General features: G+C 43.7%; 2 protein-coding genes across 7 annotated transcripts; one reads left to right on the top strand and one right to left on the bottom strand.

Annotated features, from left to right (window-relative positions):
• The first annotated feature begins 244 nt into the window (after positions 1-244).
• AK3 (adenylate kinase 3) lies at positions 245-21,249 on the top strand. 5 transcript variants are annotated; one of them, XM_082336662.1, is made up of 6 exons: positions 245-648; positions 5,509-5,628; positions 8,626-8,798; positions 11,143-11,261; positions 13,604-13,723; positions 19,655-21,249. In XM_082336662.1, exons 2-6 carry the CDS (start codon positions 5,568-5,570, stop codon positions 19,659-19,661), a joined length of 480 nt encoding a protein of 159 aa, XP_082192788.1. In that variant the 5' UTR covers positions 245-648; positions 5,509-5,567; the 3' UTR covers positions 19,662-21,249. The 5 variants fall into 5 exon arrangements, with proteins under 5 accessions (XP_082192788.1, XP_082192786.1, XP_082192789.1 ...); XM_082336660.1 differs by lacking the exon at positions 245-648 and adding an exon at positions 694-1,185 and having other exon boundaries at positions 19,655-21,243; XM_082336663.1 differs by lacking the exon at positions 245-648 and adding an exon at positions 1,475-2,236.
• On the bottom strand, positions 13,723-25,141 carry CDC37L1 (cell division cycle 37 like 1, HSP90 cochaperone). 2 transcript variants are annotated; one of them, XM_082336659.1, is made up of 7 exons: positions 24,998-25,141; positions 22,838-23,119; positions 21,351-21,441; positions 19,647-19,762; positions 19,230-19,352; positions 18,167-18,322; positions 13,723-17,329 (listed from the first exon to the last, which is right to left on the bottom strand). In XM_082336659.1, exons 1-7 carry the CDS (start codon positions 25,091-25,093, stop codon positions 17,228-17,230), a joined length of 966 nt encoding a protein of 321 aa, XP_082192785.1. In that variant the 5' UTR covers positions 25,094-25,141; the 3' UTR covers positions 13,723-17,227. The 2 variants fall into 2 exon arrangements, with proteins under 2 accessions (XP_082192785.1, XP_082192784.1); XM_082336658.1 differs by lacking the exon at positions 24,998-25,141 and adding an exon at positions 24,584-24,756.
• Positions 25,142-25,929: the final 788 nt, after the last annotated feature.

The following is a 25,929-nucleotide window of genomic DNA, read 5'->3' as shown; positions in this document are numbered from 1 at the left end:
TATATTCCCACTTTCATACCGTTGTGAAGTACCACATGTCCATTTGAATGTTTTCTTGTTGCTGTTGCAAATCTCTTGTAAAACCATTGCAATTAAACAAGGTTTTAACACGGAGAGCTGAATTTCATTAATGTTTTGCCTTTAGCTCTGCTTTCTGTGAGATCGCTTTTTCACTGCGGCCCTTCTAGCTCCCCGTGGCTGAGATCCATCAGCATCTCCAGAGCTGATGGATCTTTAGCAGGAAGGCTGGCTCCTCCTGCTGCGGAGATGGCAGCGGACGCCGGGCCAGCGGCACCGCCCTCTGTTTTGGTGAGAACACGGTCTTCTGGGGCAGCTGAGAATCGCTGAATCGTACCTGTGGGAAGGGGCCTCTGGATGTCATTCGGAAGAACACCGCTGAAAACAAGGCCAACCTACAGCAGTTCACATTCAGGTATCTTACACAAAGCGCAGACCCAGCTTTTTAAAAACGTAGCTGCCTGCTACCCTACAGTTGGATCTTATTTGTCGGAGACGAGCAAGAGCCGGGCTGCTGCATGGGGGCGGATGAGGCGGGAGCTGAGCACCTCCCCCGGCAGCCACGGCCTCACAGCAGCCGAGCAGGCCAGTGACAGCAACAGGACGGGCCACCAGCCCAGCAGCCACCAGGTGGGAGCCAGGGAGTGGGAACAGGCCGGGGCGGGGACTGAGGGCTGCGGGGGCGGCCGAAATGGGGCTCCTGGGCAGGGGGTGCGCGGAGGTTGCTCAGGGCCGCTTAGGGCAGCGATGCCCTAATGCTCTCTGATGCTGTACTTTCTAAAATGCGATTTGCTGTAGTTATCTACCCCCCCTCCCCGTGTTTATACGTAAAGGATCTTTCCTTCCTGCCGCTGACTGACAGCCAGAAAAGCTGCCACCCTTTTTTCCCTGGGAGGACCGGCCTCGGCTTCCCACCCCCCCCGCGGGAAGGCGGCGCTGCTCCCGGGCCTCGCTCCGCCCGGGGCTCAGCCCCTGCCCGGGGCTCAGCCCCTGCCCGGAGCAGGAGCAACAGCAGCACCATGGTGGTGCCGCCGCTGCTGCGCGCCGTCATTATGGGGCCCCCGGGCTCCGGGAAAGGCACCGTCTCCTCTCGGATTATCAAACATTTCGGGATGAAGCACCTCTCCAGCGGCGACCTGCTGAGGGACAACATGCAGAAGAGGACAGGTGGGAACGGGGACGGTCCTGAGGCGGGGGGGGGAGCGGCGGGGACGATCCGGGGCGGGCGGCCGCCCGCCCCGGATCGTCCCCGCCGCTCCGCCCCCCGCCCCGGCGGGAACCGGCCCCACGCAGGCCGGCGGGAAGCTCCCCCGTGACACAGCCCCGCTCCGCCGCGGGTGGGACGGACGGTTCCTTCCCCTTCTCCCACCCACCCACCCGCGGCTCCCCAAGCCCCTGGGGGCTTCTTGAAGGGGGTTTGCTGCTCCCCGGTCCCCGCTTCTCTGTGCCCGCCCCCCGAGACTGGGCGTCTTCAGGCAAGCTCTCCCTGGAGGCCAGAGGCCACCGAAGTAGGCCTCAAGGCTTCGGCCTCTAAAAGCTGTCACTTGGCATCCTCTTTGTAAGCGTGAACGTATCCCCTTTTCCTTGTTTTGTAACAGCTCGTTTTGTCCTCGTCGTGGTGCTTTTCGTAAGCACCCAGCGTTTTTTTGTCGGTGTTTCTGAAACACCTGGAGAGGGAAAAACATCATGTTTTTAACAGGCGGGGCAAGAGGAGGAGTTCTGGGCAATCAGACTTTTTCAGGTCGCCGTTAGGTGGCTAGAAGTAGAGCCACCCAGAATTACCAGCTATTCCAAAATTAGAAGGCCGTGTCCCGGACTGCCAGGCCTAACTGTAGCGGTGCTTTCCAAAAACAATGGGCAAAATTTTCAGACTGCTTACCTTGTGCTTTGTAAACTATTATGATCTTACAACAAGTTTATATCGTGCTTAGGTTTCAGCATGGTCTGTGTTTGCATACAGAGTTGCTAGTATTAGGTAATGATGCGAATTATACTTACTACGTAGTCCTAGCTTGACCTCTGGCTCTCTGTTGAGATGCCACAACCCCTCTCTCTGGTGGATTTTTGCAACGATGAAAGGTCCCCTCCTGACTTCTGTATCTGCTTTTCTTCACGGTGGGGTCAAAAAACCTTGTAAGAAACATTTCAGGTTGCATGGGATGAAGTGAGAGTATTGTTTTTTCCAGCACTTTGAAGCTGCAGAGGACTACATTTACTTGTAAGTATCACTGCAGTATTATGGTTAGGTAACTGGCAGTCTTGGTTTTGGAAGCTTATAAGCAGGTTTGAAGGTGAAAAATTATCTGTATTATGAAATCAGTTGTGATGTGTTTTCCACATCTCTTTTTCACACGAATTCTGTTTGCTCTGCAAGAACAATGACTCTGGCTTAGTTGACTGACTTCACTACAGTTGATATCTACAAGTTAAACATTTGCTAGGAGCACCACCTGTGCCGGCATCTCTGATCGCATTCATGCTTTTTCTGTCTGTTTGGTTGCGCAAGTGTAAGTTTTTATTTACAGACGGTCACAAAACCAAAATTGTTGCTGTTAATGAACTTTCAGCATAAGTAAGACCTAGTGAGAAAGGAGGGCATTCCGGAAGATGAAGGAAGTATGTTATTTTAGTAAATGCTTTATGTTTTTTGTTCTTTCAATATGTCTTGGAAGCAAGATCAAAGAGCACCAGAATCAAGCTGAAGGGCGTGTGAGAAGAGGAAATTGCAAGTGGAAATACCCCATGGCTTGATTTGAGGAGGGAGCCATGAAGTAGTGGAAAGAAAAGTGATTCGGCAAAGTGTTCTAGGTGGGTTGGACAGATGAAAGAATGTGAAGGAGAACCAAGATGTGAAATGAAAGTGTAGCAGATACATTAAAACCTTGGCTGTGAGGAGAGAAGCCGGTGGAGGGTGTAAGAGATGAAGATGTTTGCTCTGAATTAGCTACTGTAGAACTTGTAGGAATCTGCTACAGAGGTTTTCATTCACTAATTAACCCAGGTGAAGCTCTGTTTTAATTTTATTGAAAGTGAGTCACTGGTGGCAGAAATGGCCTCCAAAGGATTGAGATGAGTACTGAGGTAGCAGCAGTAAGTAGTATGCTGAAGGAGAGAGAGGGACTGAGAGGCAGCTTAGAGAACTTTGACAAGTTTCGTCGAGGCAAAGAGTTTATGAGTTCTGATTATAACAGAAGAGTCCTGCAATTCCCGGTTCTTTGGGAACTGTGTCAGGCTAAGTTGGGCAGTTAAAACACTTGGAAAATTAAATATAATTAACAATAGTTATACAGTGCCATTTTTGGCATTCGCTGTCTTGTGAAAATGGAAGTCCTGTTGAACATGTGAGCATCCTTAGCAATTTGCAGTTATTACCATGTTCTGCTGCTTTGGAGAGTGGAGAGTCTGTGACCACCTCTCTAGTGCTAAGCAACCTGTTGTCTGAATCTGGCTAGAGCTTGTCTGCTGTAATGTGGTTAGGATGTGCCAATCTTTTGGAAAACCATGCAACATGGATACCTGTTATCACCTAGACAGAAGAGAAACCTGTGTTACCTTTAATTCCAAAGATTGCCATGCCTGTAGTGGTTTCAGATCCAAGCTGAAAACAAAAGAACAAAATAAAAAACCCCAAACCTCACGCAATCCCACACCCAATAACGGGGGGGGGGGGGGGGGGGGGGAGAGAGGGGAAGCCATGTATACAAACTTTTTGGTCCTAACATATAACTATTTGGGTACAGTTGTGCCTATTTTTTTTTCTTCGGTAATAGTGACTCTCTGAACGACCTGAGGTTTGTGGAGGGAGGCAGCATGTTTCCAGCTCTGTTGGTGTAATAATAGGACCTTACAGCTTGCCATACTCTAAACCTCTCTGGGCCCAAAAGCTCATCTGTCTTTCCAAAATATCTTAGTACCGTTCCCGATCAACCTTGCCTTGTGCATACTCTTAGATCATTCTGGCTGGAGCAATGCTGCAGCGTAAATCAGTAACAGGTCCAAGCATCAAGTACACATTAAGCTATCTAGATGTAATTTATTCCTCCTCCCAGCCTACTTTTGCAGGGTACATAGCTCAAGGTGCACTAGAATAATAAAAGAGGTATGACTTGCTGACCTTGAAGAAGGGAGGTAGGGAAAAGAATTGACACTTTGTACCCAGGCAGACTGTCACCTTCTTTCCCGTTTGTGATGTGCTGGAAGACTCAAACACCAGAGTCTGACTCTTTTCCACATTGTGAGGATTATTTGAAGTCTGACCAAAGTGCATAGTGCCTATTTCTAAACGGTCTCCAAACTTTTCAAAGCCTGACTATAGATATGAACACTCAGTAAGGGGAAATTGTGCCTTTATTACTTTTTTTTTTTTTTAGCACCAAATCTACTGTTTGCATTACTTGAGGGCATGTATTGCTTTTCAGTTGCCTTATCTGAAGAAGGGCCTCTGTACTATTGCACGTTCCAATACTGCATCAAGTGATGGGACTGGCATTCTTCACTGCTTTCTGCTGAAAGCGGTTGTATCTTGTGTTGGTATGTCAGTCCATCCCATTTTCTCTTCTGTTTGGTTTACTGTAACGAGATCTGAGTTGGCTGCAAGTAAAGGTTTCTGCAGATCCACAATAAAACCAACCTAGCTGCTATTCTGGGTGACTTGCATAATTGGGTAATTGTTTTATAAACAAAGGCCACAGAGACTTTGTGCCTAGGATGCAACCCAGGCAAATGAATTTCTTCCCGGCTGTACCCATGATTTAGGTGAACTACAGCGTGCTGCTGCCTGTCATGTAGGAGCATGGTGTGATATCCGGAACTGTGATGTGTGGATGGCATTTTAGTGAGCCAGTGGGCTAAATGACTGGTATTAAAGATTAGTCAGTTCCATGGGGAAATACCAGTGTCTGCATGTTCCCATAAATAGCTTACAACATCTATAAACATCCTCTTGTAACTCTAGTAATCATAAAAATACATATCTGGCAAGAGTGTCCTACTGCATACTGCTCTCTTAAATACCAAAGGCGTTTCTCTTCGTAGTGAAGTCATAAGTTAATAACTAGCCACTACACTGAGAAAATAACTTTCTTGACAGAAAATCTGAGGGCTGATATCTTGATGAACTTGTATCCTATACATTTCTTCTTTTGAAGACTCTTTTACCTAATGGCCTCTCCTGATCTTAGTTTTTGGAACGTAATATTTCAAATACTTATGAGTAAAATTATTCAGAGGGTGTGGGCATAGAGGTGTGCTGAATGCCTTGTTGCCATCTGTGGAACTACAAACCTATATAATTAATCTGATACGTATTTGCATGATCAGATCCTAACTGGTGATCTGTTTTTGAATTTCAGCAAGCATGCTGTCTGTCTTGTTTACAACTTTACTGTTCTGCGCCATCCTGACCAAAACAAATTTTTTGCAGGCTTGTGGGCTTTTTTTCACTTGCTGGAGGTCAGAGATAGTGTAATGCGACTTCTCTTACTTTTGCAGAAGTTGGAATCCTTGCCAAGTCCTACATTGATCAAGGGCGGCTTATTCCAGATGACATCATGACACGACTAATGCTGAATGAGCTAAAAGGTCTAGATCAGTACAATTGGCTATTGGACGGTAAGTTAGCATACTGGATGTCACTATATATGGAGAGAAAATCTGCACTGGAAAGCTTGGAGTGCTTTGGTCGCTTGTGGATAGCTACACTCCAGTAGCCATCCTTGGGTCATAGTAACCGGACAGTGTTTGTTGCCAGCTTGTTGTGAAACCTTCAGCAACTAGTCTGCCCCAGTTTCTTTGGCTGTGAAATGCTTTGGGTGCATCCCGCCTTCAGAGTGTTACAGGGATGTTTAATTCATGTTGAAAAGGGTAGTTCAATATTCCAGTATAATTTCAAAACTGGTAATTCTGGTAATTCTTATGCTTTATTTCCCCTTTAAAATACACATTGAGAAGTTTATGCTTTTTTTAAGCCTTTTCTTGTTAAAGTCCTTGGGGAATGGAACACTTTTGTAGAATGGGGCTGAGGAATTATTTAAACAGAGAGGCAGGTATGTGGTGCAGCAACAAGTTAAGTATGGAAAGCAAGTACTGCAGCAGTGCAGTGTGTAATAAATCACTAACAAAAACACTGCTTAAGTGCTCTAAAAGGTCTCTTTCATTTGCTCTTTGATTCTGTTCTCAGAATGAATTGTTCTGCAATTCTGCAGTGTAAGGTCGTTGCTTCAGCATTCACGGTAGAGAGAAAATGCATTTGCTGCTGTCTTCATGAACTGAATGGCTCTTCTTACCCCAGCCCATGGGAGTACGGTTGGATGCGCAGTGCAAAGATAGTATCTAGGCTGGATGTGTGTGCTTTCAGATTCTAGTCACAGCCTGTCTCAGTAGATAAAACTAAAAAGTTGTTGGTGTGGCTTTTTATTTAGAGGGAGTGAAAGACCCACAGTGCTCTCTATTCCCTTAGTGCTTTATTATAATTGCTTCTAGTACAGTGATCTGTTCTGGTGGCTTTAGTCACAGTCATGTTCCTGCTTAGTGAAGACAAAGGCTTAATTCCCACAGTGAACAGCACAATGAAACCTAATCAATAAAGGAAAGAGCTCCAGATGTTTTTGTTTTTGTTTTTTTTTCTTTAGTTCCAGGTCCTGTGTACACATAGTTCCAGCCTTGTGGATCTGGATGCGTAGCAGTATAGCAGGGCACACTGGCAACTCTTAACAGGAGGATGGTGTGGAGACTGTAAGAGAATACATCAGTTTCTGCTGCATGTTAACGTGCTGCCTTCTTTATACTTTTGGAGCAGAACTTTTGTCTGCATCAGCATTTGCAGTGAGACTCGGTGAATTACACTAGGGATAGCTCTGGCATAATTGGCTGTGTAGGAACAATACTATTCTGTTGAAATATGTTAACCAGAAAGTCTTTAGTTTGATAACTGCAACTCAGAACAAACAGCTGAGGTCAGCTAGGTCAGACTAAATAGAGTTGCTGAGCTGCTTGTTGGCTCACTTAGGCAAATACTCATTTCCACTGCCTTACAATAGGTTGGTGGCTTCTAGAGTCATAGCAGATGTATCAGTCTGAGTTTGGGGGGGAGGAGGGGGGAGTATGATCTGCTTAGATTTATGTGCTGTATAATTAGGGCACTTTTCTCTGTGTTCCTGGATTCATCACATCTTGTAGATTATTTTTTCTGTATCAAGAAAACCCTGTATGCAGCAAACGCTGGTTCAGTTTCAATGAATCCTTTTGTAAAGGCACTTTAATTTGTTGAGGAAGTTTCTCATTACTAAGTCCCAAAGCAAACTAATTTTCCAGCTGCATAACTAAGATGTGTGGCGGCTGACTAGCTTGTCAATAGTAAGAAAGAACAGCAGTGCTGGAGTCCTGGCTCTCCCTCTGCTCTTAACATCTAGAAGCGCTTCTATGAGATAATGTGAACGTGAGAGAAATACGATGAGGATAGTGGATGACTGTGATGCAAACCAGGTGCATCAGACTTAATGCACAAGCAAAAGCTTGGTCTGAGTTAATCAGCTCTTTCCTTTTGTGATGTGTTAGACAAAACACAGTAGCCTTAAGACCATAAAATTTTTTTTTTTTTTCTGTTGTAAGGGTGGTTCTTGGCTGGTTCCTTACTCAGGCAATGGACTTGTCAACCAATGTTATACAAAGAAGAGTTTCTTAAGTTTGTACCTATCAGTATTTGCCTTTATGGAGAAGTTTACTTGTATAGTATGATGAAAATTAAAAGCTACTGAAGAACATGAGACTGTGCGAGAGCTTTGTGGGTAGAGGTATTGTTCCAGTGAATCTGTGGTGCAATAGCATGTTCTGCAGTAGCTTTGACCGCTGAAGCTCCTGTGGTCAATTTTTAATTTTAAATTCTTTGTGGAGACCTTGGTTTTCTTTTTCTCTGTTTCCCTCTCTCCTTCTTAAGTTCCACTTCATTTCCCTAGTAGTAACATGTGTCTTTGAAGGCATGCTACTGGAGCCATGGAGTTCAGGGGGCAAAATGCAGTGTCTTTTAAGTGAAGAGACATACTCCTGCTCAGCCTGACTGTTCTCACCATCATCATCCCCAAGGACAGTCTGATACACCAGACTTTCCAGAACTCTTTCTAAAGCTACTCTTTTATGTAAAATTAATCCTGGACTGCCTCCGGTAGATACATGGGGCTTACTGCAGCTGAATAAAATGGTCACCTCCTTAAGCCTTACACAGCTGTGGAAATGAGAGTTGTCACAAATGTTTCCAGGTTGTTCCAGACCTCTGAGTGAAATGCCTGTAGCTTTTATTGTTCCAAATGTGTAAACAATGCTTTTATTCAATATAGTGGTATGTAGTACATATGAGTATGGGGTCTTTTTGCACTTATTTGTTACACTTTTGGGAAGATGATTAACTGAAATGAGGAAATGGAAGCTGGGAGGCGTTTAACAAGGGCCATAACATAGTGAAAAATACTTGGAAAATCTGATGCCTCTTCAACCTTTACAGTATGACAATGCTTTTTTTTCTGCCTGACAATTATTTTCTCTAATGACTGAATCCAGGTAATTCTTGCTATAACTCTGCCTTTGGATTTTTATGGAGTTGTTTCCTTTAAAAAGGTTTCCCCAGAACAGTTGCTCAGGCAGAAGCCCTGGATAAAGAATGTCGAATAGACACTGTGATTGACCTAGACGTGCCATTTGAGACCATAAAATGTCGGCTCACAGCACGTTGGATCCACCCTGCTAGTGGCAGAGTCTACAATCTTGAATTCAGTCCTCCCAAAGTGCAGGTAAGCAGTACATATCAGTGTTGGCGCTAAACAAATGTTGCACTGCATTTGGTAATTGCAGTAAAATGTTGTTTGCTTGCGCTGTTGCAGAACACAGTAGCTCAGAAGAAAAAGGCTCATTTCATCTCCTAGGAGCCCCAGACCTTTCTGGTAACACCCTGCCTCTGGGAGTATGTTAGTGACCTGGTAGAAGCTCAAGCTGATGGAAAATGTGTTTGTCCCCTGCAGAATGAAACACCATGGTGTTTTCTAAGCTCTTGTTAAAGCTGTTCACTGATCTGGAATACTCTGTCTTGCACACTGGCATAGAAGTTGGGCATGTTCTTAGCCTGTTCTGCAAGTTTGCAGCATGTACAGTCCAAAATGTAGTTTCTTTTCCGTCCTCCAGAGGACTCATTCTTTGTATCTAGGAAGCATACCGAATCGTCAGTCAGAGGAATCCACTTAATGCTTTCCCTGTGTTTGTATTTAACCAGGAAGGGTATTTTCAAGGGAACAGCTGTTGTATTGCAAAATTAGATGTAGTAACTTGCCAGTCAGGGAAGCTTCTCAACAGATCAAAGAGGTTATGGCTTGAGATATGATAAAGAGGAATAGTAAACTTGAAGATAATGATCGTACATTGTTACCTTGAGATTTTTGAGGAGCTCAGATTAGCCTTAGTGCAACTCAGCTTAAGCTATATTTCATCCTTAACTCTAAATAACTCACCTGTTGTGGCATCACATTTCACCTGGAAGCTCTATTAAGTTACATCAGAAGCATAGCAGGCCTTGTAGTTTTTGGATTGCAGTATTGCAGGAAAAGAGGCCAGCTGAAATAGCAGGTAAGCACTGGAAATTAGCAACTGGAGACACTACCTTTGTATTGTTTAAAACGTGGTGTTTTAAGTCATGGTTATTTTTAATCACAGGAGAGCATAGGTGAGCTGCAACAGAGGATTATCAGACCTACAAAGAGTGGGCTTCAGCTGCAACAGCTTTGCTATTAGGAACTCTCCACTCTACCTTCCACTAATTAGCAGGAATATCGTAACATAGTAAAGCAGATTGCAGTATTTAAGTGAAACCATGTAATGGAGCTGAACAGCTGAAATACAGTTGTCTCTGTTATTAAATAGACCTGCAAAATGTTTATTTACTCAACAGAACCAAAAGATTACGGCTTTAGAGTTAATGCAAGGCTGAAGGCTCAGTATTTGATAGGTACAACGAAGGCACTAGTATGGCTTCCTGCACAGATGCTAGAAAGAAACACCTGAGTGTTTTAAATGATTGTGTTATATAAACAAGGTAAGTTTGACCATATAAATCCATCTCTAGTATGATACAATTGTTCTGGAACAGATTTTCTTCACACCTTCATGAACAGAGAAGCTTACTGAACATTGACGGTTATTCATTTTCTGAAACTGACTGCCAGAATGCAGTCAGGAAAGGAACATGTTTCTGTGGTCTAATTGGCTTTGTACTTGCAAGATCACTCATGTTTCCACTCCAAATGTCAGATTAAACTTGTCTTTAGGGAAAATAAAAATTCTTGAGGATTTAATTAATATGTACGAAGGAGAAAACAGTCCCTTATATCTGTGGTGGGTCATTTTCTGTCCTTAGATGCACAATGATTCAAGGCACCTAAGAAGGAACGAACTTTTAGGCCACTAGCTAGTCCTTCATGAGATATGCCAGTGGTCAATAATTTATTCAGTCATTGCTGGTTTCAAGGCTTAAAAGCTCCGTAATCACTTAAAGCACTTCAGTAAATTGGAGGTGAAATGTGCAGTAAAGCAGGAGCTGTCATAGTTCACACATTAGGTCCCTACCTCTGTTTACTGAATCCTAGAAAAACTTCAGCTGGCTTTCATGCCATTTTTTGTACAGCTGTTGCTAAATGATAACTCTTCCATTTTGCAACTTAAAAGCAAAGGGCCATTAACTCCTTTCCCCACTTTAGTATTGTCAAACAAAGGTCCAAGTGGTCTCTTCCTTGTTTCCTGTTATTCAGGAACATATTACCAACAATATTGTTTTCCCTCATATATGAATGTTTTGTTGACATATTTCCCATATTCAATGAGTGTTCCAGAGGACAAATGAGTCGGGTTACTATGACCTGATGTTCATTGCCAATACTGAGAAAATACTTTTAACTGGTGGACTGTTTTACTGGAAAGTCAACATCTTACATTCCAGGTAAGATATGGGCAGTAGACTTTTTCTTTATAAGCAGAAATCTACACCTTGATGAACTGGAAACTGATCATAATTTAAATAGAAAATGACACAAAACGTACTTAAACAGAAATAAGAAATACACACCAGTGTTTGCTTTTAACCGTCATTAGGGCATTGATGATATTACTGGAGAGCCACTCGTTCAGCGTGACGATGATAAGCCAGAGACAGTTACCAAGAGGCTGCAGGCTTATGATGCACAAACAAAACCTGTTCTAGAATATTATCGGTAAGTAGTAAAATCTATTCTTCCATATTCTAAAAGCTTCTTCCACATTAGCATAGCAAGGAACAGATCTCTGCAGTTAGAGATACACTGCTACTCATACCACATTCACTGTTGCAGTATCTTTCATCAACTCTTATGGAGTTGAAATCAACCCAGTAAAGTGAGTATGTTTTCCACTGTTGCGTGAAATCTCTTCAGGAGCCTGCTTAGCAAAAGAGCCTTTCACTGCAGCCATATTTAGCTTTACAAAGAGTGCTATGCATAATTCAGTACATTACAGTACGGTTCTGAGCAACATGGATCTGGTTAGTAACGTAACAGAGACAGTTCCTTTCTTGGAAGATTTAACAGTGTTTTCTGTTCTGGATGTATAAGTAGAAGCCCTCCTAACGAGGGCAAGGGGTCAAGAAGTAATACACAAATAGAAAAACTGTTAATGAGGATTTAAAAGTGGCTGTTCTTAGAACAGGACTGTGATGGGCACAGCTAGGAATAGTCTTTGGGAGTAAGTAGCTATTTGGGAATACTGCCATTTGCACTGTGGAATGATAATAAATTATTAGTTCTTTTACGAGCCAAAATTATACACCAAGTTTCTCTTAATGTAAAGCTGCAAATATCACATTGCTAATATGTAGATAATAGTAGGTCACCATGTCAAGCTCTGTAGTCTTATCTCGCCTAGGCAAGGAAATCAGACTGTCTTTGACAACATCCTGAATCATAGAATCATTAAGGTTGGAAAAGACCTTTAAGGTCATCAAGTCCAACCGTTAACCTAACTGCCAGGTCTACCTCTAAACCAGAAGCACCACATCCACACGTTTTTTGAACACTTCCAGGGACTGTGATTGCACCACTTCCTTTGGCAGGCTGTACCAGTGCCTAACCACTCTCTCCGTGAAGAAATTTTTCCTAATATGTAATCTAAATCTCCCCTGGCACAACTTGAGCCCATTTCCTCTCATCCTGTCACTTGCTACCTGGGAGAGGAAACCAACCCCCACCTCGCTACAACCTCCTTTCAGGTAGCTGTAGAGAGCAATAAGGTCTCCCCTCTTCTCCAGACTAAACAACTCCAGCTCCCTCAACAGCTCCTTGTATGACCTGTTCTCCAGACCCTTCACCAGCTTTGCTGCCCTTCTTTGGACATGCTCCAGCACCTCAATGTCCTTCTTGTAGTGAGGGGCCCAAAACTGAACCCAGTACTCGAGGTACGGCCTCACCAGTGCCGGATACAGGGGCACTATCACCTCCCTGGTCCTGCTGGCCACACTATTTCTGATACAAGCCAGGATGCCATTGGCCCTCTTGGCCACCTGGGCACACTGCTGGCTCATGTTCAGGTGGCTGTCAACCAACACCCCCAGGTCCTTTTCCTGGGGCAGCTCTCCAGCCATTCCTCCCCCAGCCTGTAGCATTGCATGGGGTTGTTGTGACCGAAGTGCAGGACCTGGCACTGAGCCTTGTTGAAGCTCATACAGTTGGCCTCGGCCCATCGATCCAGCCTGTCCAGGTCCCTTTGTAGGGCCTTCCTACCCTCCAGCAGGTCAACACAACTTGGTGTCATCTGCAGACTTACTGAGGGTGCACTCAATCCCCTCGTCCAGACCATTGATAAAGATATTGAACAGAACTGGCCCCAATACTGAGCCCTGGGGAACACCACTGAAGTGACTGTCCTTCCTCTGTCTCCATATCCACCACCCTTCATTATGCTTTAACAAAACTGTTGAGCGGAAGACTAGAAGCTCTATATTTGGGGTGGTTAAGTTTTAAAGAAGGAGTTTTTCTGGATTGACAATGATTTTCCTGACTTTGGTAGCTTTCTGAGGTGAAAACGTCTCAAAGCACCACAGTAAGACAGAGGCCTAAGCTATTATTAGTACTGATAACAACATACTTTACAGATAAAGCTAGCTACTAGAACTAATTCAGAATAACTTCATTGTGCCTGGTTCACTTGCTTGTTCTGATGCACCTTCTTTGATCCTTGAGGTGTTAACTTTACAATACTGGGTTAGTCACAGTTGTTTGGGTGACTGCTTTATAGCATGTGCTATACGACTGCATTGCTGCTGCTTATTTTTACCTTTCATAGTTTGTTACTAAGTACTCTGTGGACAGCTGTCAGTTTTATGGACTGATGCGGCCAATACCTCACTGTTTGAGGAACAGAGTAACACACGTCCAGCCTGCATTCCCAATGTGACGGCTGTTCTTGGTGTTAAATCACATGCATATTTGCATACTCCTGCCAGGGCAATCTTAAAGTGAGGTGGAGATCCTGGAACAATTAAACAATTTAACTTCTGTAATGCTTTCTTCTTTTTCTTCCTTAGGGAAAAAGGGCTATTGAAATCCTTCTCTGGAACAGAAACCAATAAGATCTGGCCACATATCTATGCTTTCCTCCAAACCAAGTTGCCAGATGTGAGCCAGAAAGATGCTGCCACTCCCAGGTGAAAATAGGTCTAACTTCTGCTCATCTGTCACAGCTCACACTTCATTACATGAAATTCAGCAATCAAGGATTTCTTTAAGTAGTCTACCAGACTGATCAATAATTAAAGTCTAATGTTGTCCTTAACTTACGTTATGATAAAACTTTGTTGCCTGTGGTTCTTACTTTAATGCTGTATTTTTTATATTAAATATACATAATTTTTATAATATAGTAGCTGACTTTAACAAAAGCAGATGCTCTTGTGTCTCTTATTCAGAAAATATTTATGTTTGCAAATATTGACTGGTGAAGGAAACACATTTCAGAATACAGCTTAATTACAAAGCACATTGATTGATTTACTCACTTATGAAATGTAGTGCAAAGCAATGATAATGACATGAAATCATGTTTCTTGAATGAGTGATTAGTTGGGGCCAGTTAGAAGCTGTGGGGAACCATGACCACCATTCTGCAAATAGCCATTTCAGACCAGAACTGGCATACATGTAGGTTGATCTCATGGAAGTCAGTCACCTTCTTTTAGCTTTGCTTGCACAAATGTTAGGTGATTTTGCTGGGCCTAAATTGCCCTTAACTATTGCTTGGATGATTGGCCTTATTACTATGTTTGTATTTCTGCCCTCAGAGCAACTACCTTGCAGGCATGAGAAATGGAGTTTCAATGGTATGTAACACATTTGGTAAAGCCTCTGTCTTTATGCAGCTGTATAAGACTTTATTAGTAAAAAGACAGCAGATACTGAACAGATTAACTGTAATCTGGTGAGCCTGTAGCTGGATGATCTTCACTAGTGAACATGCTTTTCCCACTATCTTTCAAAAAACAACTGCTCATTGATGCCAGTGCCAGGATTTCCAGTGGTCAAATTATTAACTTTGGCATATTACTGTAGCAAGTTTTATAGTAGCAATTGGGCTGGTTTTCATGAGTTCATACTACTAATTCATGTCTCTGACCAGCTCTTCTATTTATTTATTCACTGGATAACTGGAGTTACAAACCTCCACAGGCCACACTTTTTAACAGTCCAGGTAATGCAGGCATTGCTGTTTTTCAGTGAACTCTCCTAGCCCTTTCTTTTATGCTCACCAGATTGAGAGTTTCAAGAAGAGTCAGCAAAACCTGAGAAACAAACAACTCTGTCTAGGCGACGTCTGAAGCAGCTGTGTCCTACAAATGCAGGTCCCCATCTCCTTTTGCAGTGACTGTTTGTAAGCAACTACAGAGCTGTGGTGCTGACGTACCCTGGACTACATTTGCACATCTAGTTTTAGCATTATCAATATTGAGACACGTTTGAGTCTAAAAAAGATGGTAATTGTAGAATTTGTAAGGCTTTCCCCTTACTATAAATGAACACTATGGGCAGCAGCTATCACTGCAAGCAGCTTTCCTTACATTTTAAAGCAAGCTTGCCAAAGGCTGACCAGTATGGAGGCTGTAGACCGGGTGAGTTTAGAGATGCACTTCCTTAAAAAAGTCATGGTTAGAAAACAGTAGCTACCACATTACAATGAGAAACCCTGATGTGCTGCTTAGTTCTATTTATGCATTTTGATTTCAATAAAAAGCAGCTATGCTTGTTTTTTTGCCAGCCTACATAAGTTTCCGTTAGCCAGAAGGAGAAGGGGGAGGGAATCTCCTTATGATTTGACACTTATTCCCACACCATCCAATCCTAGCCCCTTAGAAACTTTAAAAATAACTTCCAGTGTATCACAGGTTGCTAGATCAATGTGGCTCTACTGCTAATGGTAGCAATTGCAAGTCACTGTGCTACACTGCCCTTACTACCCTTGTGGATAACATTCAGTTACGAAAAACAACCTGAAGTTATTAGTTTCCCTGAATAATTAATTAATTATTAAGGGGGAGGCAGTGTTTACTTATCCTCTCTGGAGTATCTGTCAAACTTAAAAACAAAAACAAAAAACAAAAAAACCCACCACACACCCCCAGAAATTTACTTTACTACAGAAGCTGGTTATCTCTAATTTGCATCTGGGACAGAGCTGCTGCTTGCTCCTTTATCCTCAGTCTGTCTGTAAAAGAACTGCTAGAGAACACAAGGCACATGAAAAGCTACTTCTGTCAGTGGACCTGGAGTTCCTACTTTTGCTACTGCATTTGTACTAATACTCACTCTGGTCTATACTGCAGACTTAGACTTTTCCCTATCTCTGCTACAGCCAAAGCTGAAAATTACTGGATCTCAGCACAGCTTTTGCCTGAATTAGCAACTGCAGGCAGATTGTGTTCATCGAACTATTGAAATCTAGATACCTTCCAGATGTTACATACAATCATAACAATACAGTAAAGGACCGAGAGTGTGTACCAATACCATTATTTGAGATACGAGCTGTCTTCTCTGGAGTCTTCCAACTGCAATATACGTTTTTATAGATAGAACTGCTGTAATAGCAGCAAATTAGAAAAGCACAGCAGAATTTCGGATTGCAGAGGTTCTGTGGAAGGCCTTGTCCAGAAATAGTATTTGGATTTCCAGCTCCTCAGACAGGAAAATTTTAATGATTTTCCACATCAGTTGTTTGAGTTGGCAATGTCAGAAACCCACTCTAGTTTAGTAGCATATGAAATACCTTTCAAACCCCGCGTGACACCTTGCCCTATATGAACTGCAACAAAGCTTTTTGTTTAAACTGAAGTCTTAACCGAACCCTTGTACCTCAAGTTCCCTCCATCCCCTCCATCCAATACTTCTCCCCGTTATAAGACTTGGTTTAAAAAAATATCTGAAGTTAGCCTTATGAACAAGAAGAGAGTCAGACTTTCAGAAATCATACAACTCAGCACTCATATGTAAACAAGCGTTGCTTACATTTTAGGACAAAACCAAGTTATGTTTAATGAAAGCACAATGTAACATTTAAATCCCCTTAGTGGAGGTAGAAAGCCAGTGTTTTTATCTAATCCATTCAGATCTGAAATACCGATACCAGATATTGATTTATTGCTATTAGTGATAACCAAATTTGAGAGCTTATAATGTCAGCAAGGTAGCATGAGTACAGTTGTGATCTCCAATATTCAGAGTAAAACATGTCCACATCTGTAGTAAGACAATAGCAGATTCTACCAAGAATCTACTGCTTCTTGTAAACATTGTATTTGTGCAGATTTTTTTTTTCATACTTTAATTTCTAAAGTCATGAAAGGCAAGGTTAGTAGCAGAAAACACATCCAGTTTCACATTCGGCAATATGAGAACCCTGCTCTTCAAGGACAACCAAAAACCTAGCAGCACATTTTCAAACAATATTACAAGTTTTTCTGAATTACCCACCCTTCAAAATCCCTTCCCCCCTAAAACCAAACAACAACAACAACAACAAAAATCTGACACCAAAAATAAAGTGCAGTACCCAGAAAAATAAGTGTCAAGAAAATAGCCATGTTTGTTTCTTTGGGGGGGGGGGGGGGGGGGGGATAAGAAAAAAAAAAAAAAAGTACTTGGCCTCAGTCTTAAGAGTACTATACTGTGTCCATCATTTTGGATTCTTCTTCATCTCTTTGTATCACAGAGTTTAAACTGCAGACATCTGTGTTTATGGAACCTTGTAGATCACCTGTGTTCTGCAACACATGAAAAATTGACAGCTTAATTCTCCTTAACTGTGTATATGGAGGGGGAGAGAGAAAGAGGAGCAGAGAGATTTTAGCTTAGGTTGGACTCTTTGTGTTGTCCATCTTAAAATGAGACAAATTTGCAATAAGCTCTGAAAAAATTCATCAACCAATATTATCTCACTGTGTCAAGAATTCTTTAAGTTTGCTGGCATAGCTTGTACTTGGTCCCAATATTTCTAGCACTTGACTGCACATTTACTTAAAATTCAGCTGTTGGATCTTACTTGGGAGGTACTTCAATCACATTATTTCAAATAAGTAGTTTCAATTGTGACTCCTTCCCTAATACCTTATTTTTGACAATCTTTTAAGCTGCTGCTTCATTCCAGAATGTGGCCATCACTAGTACTATAACAAAAGACCTAAGTACCATCAGTTTCCTTTTATCACAACAGGAGACTTTCCTTAGGCTTGACTTACCTGAATGATCCCATGAATAGGATTAGTCATTTTACACTGAAAGCTCATTTCACTGCTTGTGGTAAAGACTGTGAATACAATTCTAGCATCTGATGAGTTTTATGATGCAATGTTTATTTTAAGCATGAAAATGTAAGCGCACTGAACTAACACATGCTTTTGACTTCATGCTGATTCTTTCTGAATTCCAGCAAGTAAAAAGAAAGCCCATATATGCCTTGCATATCGATAATACTGCACGTTATCTCTTGAGTGCTAGCAGTTCCAGGAATAAGCCTCTTTATATTTCAGAAAGGTACAGCTTCTCAAGGCAGGACCTAATCCTACTTTAGTTAAATTAATTTCTAGAAATAATAAATGTACCTGTGAAAAAGATGTCAGCTCTCCTACGAGACCAGGATTGACACTGAGATCATGTAGTAACATAGTTTGAAAGCCATGTGATTGTGACCAGATTCTCACTCTCGTCTTGAATGCCTCAAGTTCATTTTTAAAAGCCTCAAAATAGCCTTCTCCTGCCTGCAAAGAGAAAAACGAAATATTTGCACTTCAGCCAGATTTACTTTTGAGTTGTAAGCATACACAGTGCTGAAAAAAACCCATGCAGTAATGCATGTTATACTCTTTGGGGAATAACAACTGTGAACAACTCAAGAATAATATTAGTCAATTTAAAATGAAATTTCAGGTAGGTTTCTTTTAAGACAATCTCTAGTATTTATACGTAGAAGCAAAGTAATTGATTTATCTAAGGACATGTAAAAATAAATCTAATTTTAGCCTTTCCTTTATTCCAACTCAGAAGCCAGTACCCTTAGAAGAACAGGTGCTTGTTGTAGCACTCTGGTCAAAAGTAAAGCACAAGTTGACTCGCACTTTAACTGAACTCCTTTAGGCAATATTGACATCCATCAAAGTCTTGAATAACTGAACGCGGTCTACAGCAAACCACAGTTTCAGTCTTCCCGCATTTCCCCTGCATAGCTCTGGATTGCTCTATTTCAGTAATGTAGGAAAGGGACACTATTTTGGGCCCCACTGTGAGCTGCAGATGAAATGGAAAGTTGTGACAATACATAGGTATGCTGTGAAAACACAGGTGTAATTAGCCAAAATAAGTCCTTAAACTGGTCTATGTTTGCTGTTGCTACTTAGTTATTACTTGTCTATAACACCCCTGTTGTCCCCCTGCTGTACCTTGCTTTCCCTCTGGGATAAGCAAAATCCACTAAACTTTCCTTTTCAGGATTGGAATTACACTAAAATATTCTGTCTGGAAAAGAACTGCTAACAAAACATTTTGCCATAAGCCTAAGTCACTCAATAAAATATTTAGCCTCTTATGGTTAGGAAGAAACCTTCTCTAAAACACTGGTCCCCTGTACAGCATCAAGAGTTTCTCCCATCGTTACCCAAGTTGACTTACTTTGGCTTTTTGGAAAAAGAGACGAAAACAGCCTCTTGGATCCACATTGCAGCTTCTGGCAATTTCTATAATAAACTGCATTACAACTGCTTGGTGTGCTACTTGCTCCATCAGAGCTCGTTTCTGAAAAGAAGTTAAAGTTATGATTTAAAGATATTTCCTGTGATTATATTTCTAAAATTCAGCATAATTTCCTTTTGTTCCAGTTCCTAAACAGATGAGAACTGATGCTCACAGAAGCAAGGGGACTGATAATTAGCTGTAACTAGACATATATGTGACAATGCACTACCGAGTTTATCTTCAGTAGAGAGAGGGTGGGAAGAACAGTTAAACAGCTCATCAAGTTGGTCAGCTTTTCTATAGTGCAAGTGGGAAACTGTACGCTTTCAAACAATTTAAACATCTTCTTTGTACCTGTTCAGCTTCTAGGTGAAAACACCACAACATGAGATATCTGGATGTTTCTTCACATACAAGATACGGGTGATCAGACAAAAATCTTTGACTATCATCCCATCGGCTCAGCATACCTAATAAGAGAAACATAGTTATTTCTACCTATAAGAGAAACATAGTTACGATATTCTAAATGGATAAATCACTTAATGCAGCAAGGAAGTTACTTGAATTGATACCCCAGGACATGTAACACCTTGGCAATTCACTAACCTCAGAATGACAGCATGCAGCTAAATTTGGGGGTTTTATTTATACATCTAACCAATGCTGAAAGAGCATTACCAGAAGGTATAATCAGACTTTGTAGACACTGAAAGTAGATTTTAAGTCACAACTTCCTACATTTTAATGCGTCTCTAGCATCATTGAGAAGTTATTTTTCATCAGTTCTCGTACACACTAACAAAGTGGTGTAGGTATCTGTTAGTTACATCATCAAATACTTTAAAAATAGTTTATGGATAGAGATTTACATTCAGTGATTCTGACAAACATAGATCCTCTAAATGTTTGCAAATAAGAATGCAAAGAACAGAGTATTAATGTACTGTCCCTTTTTACAATGCACTTAACGTATTTTGAATTAAAATAACAACACAGCTTTGAATTTAGAAGGTAAGAAAAAAAATTGATGACCTTCTGTAATAAGGTTGTTTCTGTAACAGCTTAATCTGAATTTAGACAACAAAGTAATTTTGTCCAACTTGTACCTAGGAAGTCTGCAAGAAAGCCTCTTTTTTTCTGCTGAAATGCACAGCAGGGGAGACGTCTTCTGATTCCGCTATCATTACACTTAGCAATTAAGGTATTTGAGAGAACCTGTGCCTATCACTGCTATTTGCATTCTCTGACAGTGTTGTGCCTCAACTTGGCATTTGCAAGGCTTGCTAAGGCTCACAGGCTAGAAACCCTTCCTTTAAAACAGTTTAAGATCCCTAGAAGCCAAATAGCTTAGTAAAAATGAGTTGGTACAAAGAATTTAATTTTGCCAACTCGGTCCTGTTCTTGATTGTTCTGGAATTCCAAATATGGCCATACTATATCATAATCTGAAACCAGCCTGTAACTAAGAACGGAAAGCACTTCAGAGAAACATCAACATTTCAGATTACTTTAGAAGATCAGATTTGTGCTTAATTGGGTTTGACAATTATGACAGAGCTAAAGTGACACCTAGTGGAGAAATAAATGTAATTTTAAGAAACCCACAATTCCATGCACACATACTCTCAGTAGGCATTTAGAGACATTTCCCTTTCATCAGTCATCACCCTTGTATCTTAAGAGCCACCAGAAAAACATTTATTGAAAGGAGACAGCTATGGACAATCCCACACACTTTTATACACACGACTTATATTTCCATGAATGTCCCTGCCCTTTCCCACTGAGCAGCAGAAAAAGTTGCTAGAACTTTAGTTTTCAGGGCTTAAGCTCATTTGAGTTTTTTGGTTTTTTTTTAATTTAAGTTCTTATTGGCCACAGGAACTAACAAGCTTCTACAGTTTACACCTTATTTTGCTTTGAAATTATTATCTGTCCCGATACAATAAAACTGAACAGTCTCATTTGTTAGCATTCAGTCTGTACAATAAGGAGCAAACCTACACAAATCCTGCAGAAGTTTGAACTGCAAAATGTTGGAAAAAGCACACTCACCAAAGTGTCTAATCTTTTGTTCATGTTTTTGCATAAGTGGTTCAGACACATCTTCATCTTCTCTTTCTTTTCTTTTTTGATTAATAAAACTCTGAGGAAGAGAAAAATGGTACTATCGCAGAAACTCCAGACATACCTTTTTGTGATATATAGAAGTATTATATTTTAATTTGTTACTATTTAAAGGGCTATGTTCTAATTATAGATTCATGTCATATACTTGAGGAGGTTTTCTTTAAAAAAGTGCATTACCTACTACTAGAGTTTAAAAGTCTCATTATAGTCTACTGACCAAAGAACTCTGAGAAACTTCTGTCCTCAGGTAGGAACTTACTGATCTGTCAACAATGAGAACCATGTACATTGCAGCCTGGATGCAGCTAAATCAGTGAAACTGGAAGATCCACTAGCTGTTCAAATTAAACTGTGAAATCAAAGCTGAGATTCCACTATAAAAAAAAGTTTGTGCTAAATAATCTCCATTACAGTAGTCATTATTACAGGCAAACGAACAGTATCGCATTTTAAGAATTTGGCACAGTAGAGAAGCATGCTCTTCATGTGAAGAAACTATTGTTCAGTGCATCTGGCAACACTTGCACTACATGGAATCATGGAGTGGTTTGGGCTGGGACCTTTAAAGATCATGTAGTTCCACCCCTCCCTGCGGTGGGCAGGGACATCTTTCACTACATCAGGTTGCTCAAAGACCCCTCCAACATGACCTTAAATGTTTCCAGGGATGGGCCACCCGCAACTTCTCTGGGCAACCTGCTCCAGTGTCTCACCATCCTCATCATAAAAAATGTCTTCCTTACAGCCAATCTAAACCTACCTTCTTTCAGTTTAAAACCACTGCCCCTTGTCCTATGACTACAGGCTGTGATAAAAAAATCACTCTCCATCTTTCTTAGAAGCCCGCTCTAAGTACTAAAAGGTCACAAAAAGGTCTCCCCGGAGCCTTCTCTTCTCCAGGCTGAACAACCCCAACTCTCTCAGCCCGTCCTCACAGGAGAGGTGCTCCAGCCCTCTGACCATTTTTGTGGCCCTCCTCTGGACGTGCTCTAACAGGGTCCATGTCTTTCTTGTACTGGGGACCCCAGAGCTGGACGCAAGACTCCAGGTGGGGTCTCACCAGAGCAGAGGGGCAGAATCCCCTCCCTCAACCTGCTGGCTGTGCTGCTTTTTATGCAGCCGCAGATACGGTTGGCTTTCTGTGCTGCGAGTGCACGGTCCCGGCTCATATCTAATACCTAGATGACCCATGCAAGTTCTCATCCGCACTTCTGGTAGAGAAATATCATCCAGTTTTGTAGTATGAGTGCAGCTTGCTCCCTTTCATGAGGCAAAGTAAGAAAAAAAAAAAAAATTAACACATACTGTGGTTTTGCGCGATACTGGACACAGAAAACACTCAAGACTACTAACAGTTGGAATGAAAAAAAGAAGCTAGCACTTGCTTTCATGCACACTGATATGGGTCATACCTTATTAAATACCTCCTTACTAACAGGATCTGTGTTCCACAGATTCTGTCGTTCCCTCTGGTTTAGTGCTTCTTCTTTTCTTCTCCACTCTTCCTCTCTCCATCTCAACTCTGCAGCTTCAGTCTTTGCTTGAGCAGATTCCTGATCGCGGGATTCTGAATTATGCAGTGCTAAGCTACCAAGTTTTTGCTGGGCTTCTGCTAGGTTCCACGTGCATTCTACAGAGTGCTTCACGAACTCTCTTTCTTTTTGGCAGGCTAATTCAATCCCTTGGCTGTATGTCTGTGAGGAAAATCAGACATGCTATTTATGGAGGGAAAATGGACAGTTTACAGTTTGTATAGGAGCAGGCAGGCCTAAATCCCAAAGATAATGCACCTGGAAGGCACCTTAGATATGCAGCATTATATTTGCAGGAGTGATGAAGCATGGTATTGTACAGCTAGATGTTTTTTAGGAAGAGATTTCTAATTCAAGCTGCCTTAACTTTGTTAAGTGCATTTACAAAATCACCAATCATGTACTGCTATCAGTAATAATCTCCAGACTGTAAAAATACTTTTGACACAGCTGAAACCCCTCTGGCCATCTTTGGGCTGCAACGCTAGCAACAGCCAAGCGTGACAATACTCTGAATATATATGCTTCTGAGAAGAAAGTATCAGTTTTGTGATGTCAGATCACAACAGTAAAGTAACTGCTGCTGCCTGCATTCCAATATGGATTAGTACCTAACAGGTGGCCAACATCTTCCCTTGAACTGACAGTGAAAGTGGAATTTAAGTTATGAAGTGGCTGAGGCCCAGCACAAGCATATGCTCCTTTTGGTCACATCTATTGAGGAGGTCACCACTCATAGCTGGGAGAGAAAAGTGACCTCTTAAGCAACAGTGCTCATATTACTTCCAGGTGTGTGCTGGGAATTCACTCAGTAACTTAAGAAATTATCCTCTAAAGCATATGCCATGCATTCCCACCAAGAGTGGAGAAAAAACATTCATACGCGTTAACTCCTCAGGCTTCCAGTGCCTTATTATGAAATTTGTGATGCTGACAACCTCTAGCAGAGGGACATGAAGGACAACACAAGCTGTGAAAGATGATTTGAAGGAAACTTTAATGCAGGTGCATCAAAGTCCTTGTGCCAACTTTGTCTGGGAATTACAGCATTTATTTTTTTTTTTATAACAAGATGAAAATTTCACTGTTTGGAAAACTGATGTAATGGCAGCTTCTTGCAAGGGCACAAAGAATTCCCGACAACGTATTTATAAAACACCGACTCGCCCTAGCCAACAGAAACACAGCGCTTAGATATCTGCTTTTTAGACGTAAGGATGCCGGGATAACTTCGACCCAGCTCCTTCCACATCAGTTGTCAAACAGGGAACAGTTACACTCAGGGGTGGCGGCAGGCGCCGGACCCACCCCGCGGCAGCAGCGCATCCGCCCCTCCTGGCGCGCTCCAGGGCGGCGGAGCGGCCCCGGAGGGGAGCGGGCACTTCCGCGCACCCCCGCCCCGACACGCAGCGGGCTCGGCGGTGACCCGCGTCCCTCCGCGGCCCGCTCCCCGCGGCGGGGTCGGACTGCGGCCGCGGGGCAGCCGAGGCGCCGGCAGCACCGACCCGCGCCGCTCCGCGCCGCGCCGCTCCGCTCCGCGCCGGCCGGGGCGGGGGAGCTGCGCCACCGGGGGCGGGAAGCGGCGCGAGGCGGCGGGGCGGCAGGGGGTGAGGGGCACGGATGTACCTGCACTTCCGGCAGGCGCTGACGGGAGGCGGGAGCCTGCCCCCGCTCCTCGTCCTCCTCCGACGGGGGGCCGCCGTCCCGTGGGCGCGGGAGCCACAGCGCCATCCCCGCCACCGAGCCCCCGCCGATCGCCGTCCCCGGCCGCCCGCGGCGCTTACACACCTCGCCGGAAGTGAGGCAGCGCACCACTTCCGGCAACCTAAGCGGGCCGCCGCGCTCCCGCCCCCGGCGCCGTCGGGCGGGGCCTGCGCCAGCCGCGCCGGGCGGGGGCGGGCCGTGCCCCTGCCCCTGCCCCTGCGCCGGGGGAGGCCCGCCGCCGCGCACGCAGCCCCCCGCCAGGCCCGGCCGCCGGTAGCGGGCGGTGGCCAGCAGTTACGGCGCCGGGGCGCTCCCGCCTGTCCCTGCTCTCAGTACCGTGTCTCGGGCCTCTTCCGTGCCGGCGGAGGGCGGGCCGCCTCCCCCGCGGCTACCGCAGGACGCTGACAAATTACACGCGTGTTTATAGAGCATATCTGTATTTTAGGAAGAATAGAAACGGCGCGACCGCAGCAGGCGGCGTGCGCCCAGCGCGGCCGGCCGTCGCCGTGAGGGGCGCCGCCGGGCGCGCGGCCACCGCCCGAGGCGGCGGGGCGGGGCCGCGCGCCGCGGCCGTTGGGGGCGCCGCCGTCGCCGTGGCAACGCGGGCCGGGCAGGGCCGGGCCGTCGTCCCGCCCAGCCCCGCCGCTGCCCGGCCCCGGCCCCGGCCCCGGCCCCGGCCCCGGCCCCGGCCCCGGCGGGCGGGTGCCGCTGAGGGGCTCGTTGGGCTGCGGGTCCACGCGGTGAATCTGCGGGCGAAGCGGAGCGGCGGGGAGGGAGGGAGGGACAGCCGGTGCGGGAGAGCGGCGTGGGACGAGGGGAGGCAGAAGCTTGTCCCCGTGGTTATTCCGGGACCCTGAGGTGCCGCACCACACAGAGATGAACGGACGTGCACCCGTGTATATACACTGTATATGTGTGTGTGCGTGCACATGGATATACATACATTTGTGCATGTACATCCGTGAACGCAGCTCTGGTTCTCAGAGCTCCTGGGGAGCCGTTTGGTTTTTGACAGCTCGGTTCTCATCTGGGAACGGACGTTAACGTAAAATGGGGTCGTACCTTCGCGCCGGGCATACCCCTGTGAAGATTAAAACGTGCCCTCGTTGCAGCTGCAGTTTCTCATCCGTGGGTTATTTAGCTCTTCCTCCAAACAGGAGGCACTGACTGTTTGGGGTTGTAGGCATGAAGTCTGCTAGAAAGAGTGTGCAAGGAAAAGGGTAGTTTAAACGTGGAGTTTTTCTTCTGTGTGATGTTTATTTAATGAA

Source organism: Platalea leucorodia (genome assembly GCF_965183815.1).
Source record: "Platalea leucorodia genome assembly, chromosome: Z".
NCBI lineage: Eukaryota > Metazoa > Chordata > Aves > Pelecaniformes > Threskiornithidae > Platalea > Platalea leucorodia.
Note: the sequence above shows the minus strand (reverse complement) of the source record. Positions and strands in the feature narration are given on the sequence as shown.

Bases quoted from the DNA above. Each gene is read 5' to 3' on its own strand.
- CDC37L1 (XM_082336658.1), bottom strand. From the start codon at position 24,688: ATGGCGCTGTGGCTCCCGCGCCCACGGGACGGCGGCCCCCCGTCGGAG. The intron at 23,120-24,583 runs GTACATCCGTGC...TTTTCCTCACAG, and splicing joins AGCGCCTGCCGGAAGTGCAG to ACATACAGCCAAGGGATTGA. The intron at 19,763-21,350 runs GTGAGTGTGCTT...TTCTCTTATTAG, and splicing joins ACAAAAGATTAGACACTTTG to GTATGCTGAGCCGATGGGAT.
- AK3 (XM_082336660.1), top strand. From the start codon at position 774: ATGCTCTCTGATGCTGTACTTTCTAAAATGCGATTTGCTGTAGTTATC. The intron at 5,629-8,625 runs GTAAGTTAGCAT...TCCTTTAAAAAG, and splicing joins GTACAATTGGCTATTGGACG to GTTTCCCCAGAACAGTTGCT. The intron at 11,262-13,603 runs GTAAGTAGTAAA...TTTCTTCCTTAG, and splicing joins CCTGTTCTAGAATATTATCG to GGAAAAAGGGCTATTGAAAT.